At 37.1% G+C, this 4,770-nt stretch overlaps 1 protein-coding gene across 1 annotated transcript; it reads left to right on the forward strand.

Annotated features, from left to right (window-relative positions):
- The first annotated feature begins 6 nt into the window (after positions 1-6).
- LOC104806083 (patatin-like protein 6) lies at positions 7-2,048 on the forward strand. The gene is made up of 2 exons (XM_010530800.1): positions 7-1,227; positions 1,515-2,048. Exons 1-2 carry the CDS (start codon positions 73-75, stop codon positions 1,821-1,823), a joined length of 1,464 nt encoding a protein of 487 aa, XP_010529102.1. The 5' UTR covers positions 7-72; the 3' UTR covers positions 1,824-2,048.
- Positions 2,049-4,770: the final 2,722 nt, after the last annotated feature.

Raw genomic sequence — 4,770 nt, forward strand, 5'->3', positions numbered from 1 at the left:
CTTTCCAATTTTATTTTTTTTTCATCTGGTGGGCGTAGCTGAGTTCTTCGCAAAAGGATACACGACAAGCCGATGATCGATTCCACCGGGAAAACTCCGACAACCGTCAACAAGCACTTCATCGGAGGAGACGGTGGTGGTCCGACGGAGGCTCTGGAGATGATGCAGGAACCGAGCGTAGACACCGACAAGCTCAGCTACGAGATTTTCTCGATCCTCGAGAGCAAGTTCCTGTTCGGGTACGACGACACAAAGCTCATCGACCCGAAAACCGATCCAGAACCCACGACTCCGGCGGCGGCGGCGGCGAATGGTGGCGGAGGAGTTCCGGGCTCGATCAAGAACCAGAGACGGAAAGTCTGTATTTTGAGCATCGATGGAGGAGGGATGAGAGGGATTTTGCCGGGCAAGGCCTTGGCGTATCTAGAACACGCCCTGAAATCGAAATCCGGCAACCCAAATGCTCGGATCGCCGATTACTTCGACGTAGCCGCCGGCTCCGGAATCGGAGGTATCTTCACGGCGATGCTCTTCGCCTCGAGCGACGGCAACCTTCCGATCTTCCGGGCGGAGGACACGTGGCGGTTCCTGGCTCAGAACGGCAGAAACTTCTACAAACCGAAACGGTCCTCCGGGCTCCTGAGGCGGGTCGTAAGAACCGGGTCCGGGTCTGGGTCGGGCACGGCGAAGTTGGAGAAGGCGATGAAGGAGGCATTTTCGGACCTAACACTGAAAGACACACTCAAACCTGTCTTAATCCCATGTTACGACCTCTCGAGCTCTGCGCCATTCTTGTTCTCACGAGCAGACGCCCTCGATTCGGACAGCTTCGACTTCAGGTTGTGGGAAGTTTGTCGGGCCACGTGGGCTGAGCCAGGGGCGTTCGAGGCCGTGGACATGGCGTCCGTGGACGGCTCGACGAGGTGTGTGGCAGTGGACGGAGGCTTAGCAATGAGTAACCCGACCGCGGCAGCGATCACGCACGTGCTCCACAACAAGCAGGAGTTCCCGTTCGTGAGGGGCGTGGAGGATTTGCTCGTCCTGTCTCTCGGGACAGGTCAGCCTTTGGATGTGAGCTACGATTTCGAGCGTGTGAGGAAGTGGAGGGCGAAGCATTGGGCTCGCTCTGTGGCTCGTATCTCGGCAGATGGCTCGGCCGAGACCGTGGACCAGGCCGTGGCCATGGCGTTTGGACAGCGTAGGAGTAGTAACTATGTCCGGATTCAGGTAAAGTCCTGTGGTCTGAAACGGGAGAGACTTTTGGTTCTGATTTTCCCGTTAGTGTACAGCTAATCAAGGACTGCATTTACAGATTTAGTCTCTTGAATGGTAAAATGGTTCTAGACATTGGCTCTAAGCTTTTACAAGACATGATTCAAGAGTTTGGACAACCAATATATATCCGGTTTGGTCTGAAAGTGGAAATCTTTAGTTAGCTGCCCCATGTTCGGAACCAAAAGAAAGAACTTTGGTTTTGTATATAATGTGGTCATTCTTTCCGGGGGTTTTGGCAGGCGAATGGGACGAGCTTTGGACCGTGCAGACCAGACGTAGACACGGACCCGAGCCCGAGCAACGTGAACATGCTGGTGGGAGTAGCGGAGGAGATGCTGAAGCAAAAGAACGTGGAATCGGTACTCTTTGGTGGCAAAAGAGTCGAAAAAGAGAGGAACTTCGAGAAACTGGACTGGTTAGCCGGGGAACTCGTCCTCGAGCACCAGAGGAGAAGTTGCAGAAGGGCTCCGACCGTCGAGTCCAAGCCATCGACCCACCAAACCAAACAGAAGGTCGACATTGTGGGCGGAACCGCAAGGGAACGATGATTAACCAAAAGGGGTTTAATGAATATATAAGATTTGGAAAGAATGTATAGTTTTTTTTATTCAGACATCGTCGTAGAAAGGGTTTCATAGAAGAAGGAAGATTCATCATTAGTGTTTTGTTGATTTCTTGTTTCTGTTTTTTTTTTTTAAATTATCTCTGCTTAATTTGCGTCATTTGATGCAAAACAACGTGATTCATATAATCTATATTGTCATTTTCAAGCACTTTATTTTTATATTTATTGTAGGAGTTGTTGTCCTCAATTTTTCGTTTTCGAATGTGTAACCACTGAAACTTTCACATATTTTTCATATGATAAATATATTAAAATGTTGAGGCTTAGATTGTAATATACTCTAACTATAGCAAAAATTTAGAATATATCTAATCATTTTCTATTCATCTTTCGTTAATATGCAGATTTTATCGTGTATTTTATGTGATTATGTTTTAGTGTTATTCATAATTTTTTAGTTTTTATAATAAAAAAAATCTTTTTTTTTTAATTAAAGATTGGAACATAAATAAGATTTGATTTTGTATATACAAATTATGAGAAAAACATATAAGAAAAAAGTTAAGGTTTACTTTCATTTTTTTCCCTATAATTTGCTTATTCCATAGACAAAAGTCAACGAGTAAGGTCTGTAAAATTTTGGAAACTAAAATCATATTTGATTAGGATAAAATTAAATAGAATATCCTATCACATTACAGTTATCTATCAAAATATCTTATTAAATATAAAATCTAAAAACCACATTACATGGCTAACATGAAGTAATCTTTACCACTAACAACATTACATATTCATGAAAATGAATAGAAAAGCAAGTATTGTTTTTTAGATGTTCAAATATCAATTAGTTATTTTTTAATATTTCAATTTTGTGGGTTACATAGGATCATAATGAATACATCGTATCGAAAAAATGGTTACATTGTTGTATCATTAGGACTAGGGATGGCTACGTTATGGTTCTTCGGAACCTAATCGTATCGAATTAAAAATTACGATATTTTGTTTAATCGAATCGTCTAAAATTTGAATGATAGTTTTTTTAGAAAATCGAATTTAATATAATCGAATTGAATTTTAAAAAATCCGAAAAATCGATTTTTTTTTTAAAAAGATCTAAAATTTTCTTAATAAAAACTAGAATCGAAATGAATTGAAACTAAAATTGAACCGAACTGAATATGATACACTAAATGATTGATATATATTTTTGTAAAACCAAACTCGAACCGAATACCGAATACGAAAACGTCTATGCATCATTGGGACCTCCAAGAGTCGCTTTCTCATATTTAATTTCAATTATTTTGCGTATACATATACAAACTTATTGTATGTATGTAAGCCCACACGTCGACTGACTGTCGGTTCGGTCTCTCTCAACCGACACCAAAACGTACATTCATTTTCCAAATATATATATTTTTTTGTAAACCAAAAAAAGGTTATCATAAAATCTTTTTTCCAATGGACAAAAGTTGGTCCATTTAGATACGCTGTCATCTTTTTGTTTCTTTTAGTTACTGTTTTTTTTTTCTCCTCATATGACAAAAGTAGAGAATTGATTTTCAAGTTGTCCACTGCGACCAATTTTTGTAACATCACAAAAGATGTGAGTTTGAATGTTACTGAATAAATCTTGAATTATTTCTATTTGATCTATAAATTACAGTACTTTTAAATTATTAGTCAGTATATTTCTATCACATAGCAATCTAGTTTAGCCAATTTACTATTATATATTATTAAATTTAATTTGGTTAAACATAGATTTCCAAACAAACAAGAATCCAAATTATAACCTCAGAGATTATAACCGTTGAATTACATTAGAGCATGTAATTTAGTGTTAGAAGTAATACGTTTTTAAAAAAAATTGAAAAAAAAGATTTTATGTTTCTATTGATATAAAAATGAACTATACACGTATTTATACTAACACTAAACTACATACTCTAATAAATTATTATCGAATGATCCAATTTTTTTTTTTCATGTAGACTGTACCTAAGGAAGTAATATATATATAATGAGTGGTCAAGTTTGGGGTAGGAGGTAACTTTATCTTGAGGTTGAGTGTTCGATTCCTAGCTGGTGGGGAGGGAGGTAATTTCTAGATTTATATGATCCATATACAAAGGCTGATCACATGTCGGAGATTTATCTAACCAACGCGCCAGTTAGGATACTCCGTTATCATTATATATATATATATATATATAATGAGATGAACACACACAAAAAAAAAAGATATCGTGGTACCATCTATTTTTTTTTCTTCTAATCCAATCCAAGTTGTAAACATATAATATATTTGGGCCTCGGGGGGAAAAATGGAATCCTATATTAATACATAAAATTCGGAGAATGATTATAACATTGTCATATTAATAGGAATGACAATAAATGAAAAAAAAAATTAACCAAATGTATGTATTAATATTAGTATGTTATAAACTCTACTACATGTACAGCAATAAATAGGAGCACACGTTTTATGTACAAACTTCGATTAAATCAAATTGGCAAAAAGTTTATAAATTAAATATAATACATTGAATTTAAAAACTGAATTCTTTGTCAAAATTTGCCGAATAATATGTTATATATTATTGGTAATTCAATGAGTTAAATACACAATATAGTTCCTTTAAATAAACTTTTCAATTCATGTCCTTGTGACGAAGAATAGATAAATGTAAATCATATAACTAAATATAATAATATCTGAACTCTATACAAACTAAAATCCTCTATAATTTTCAATAAATTTTTATAATTTGTAGAGTAAAAAGTTAAGTGTTAGTGTTTTATAATGTATTATGAATTAAAATTTGAAAGATTCAACAATAACACTTGTTATTGGTTATTGTGAAGTCGGTATCGAGTTCTCACGGCCACTCCGACGCTCGTTCGTGCAAGAAGAA

This window comes from Tarenaya hassleriana, unplaced genomic scaffold (genome assembly GCF_000463585.1).
Source record: "Tarenaya hassleriana unplaced genomic scaffold, ASM46358v1 Cleome1179, whole genome shotgun sequence".
Lineage (NCBI taxonomy): Eukaryota > Viridiplantae > Streptophyta > Magnoliopsida > Brassicales > Cleomaceae > Tarenaya > Tarenaya hassleriana.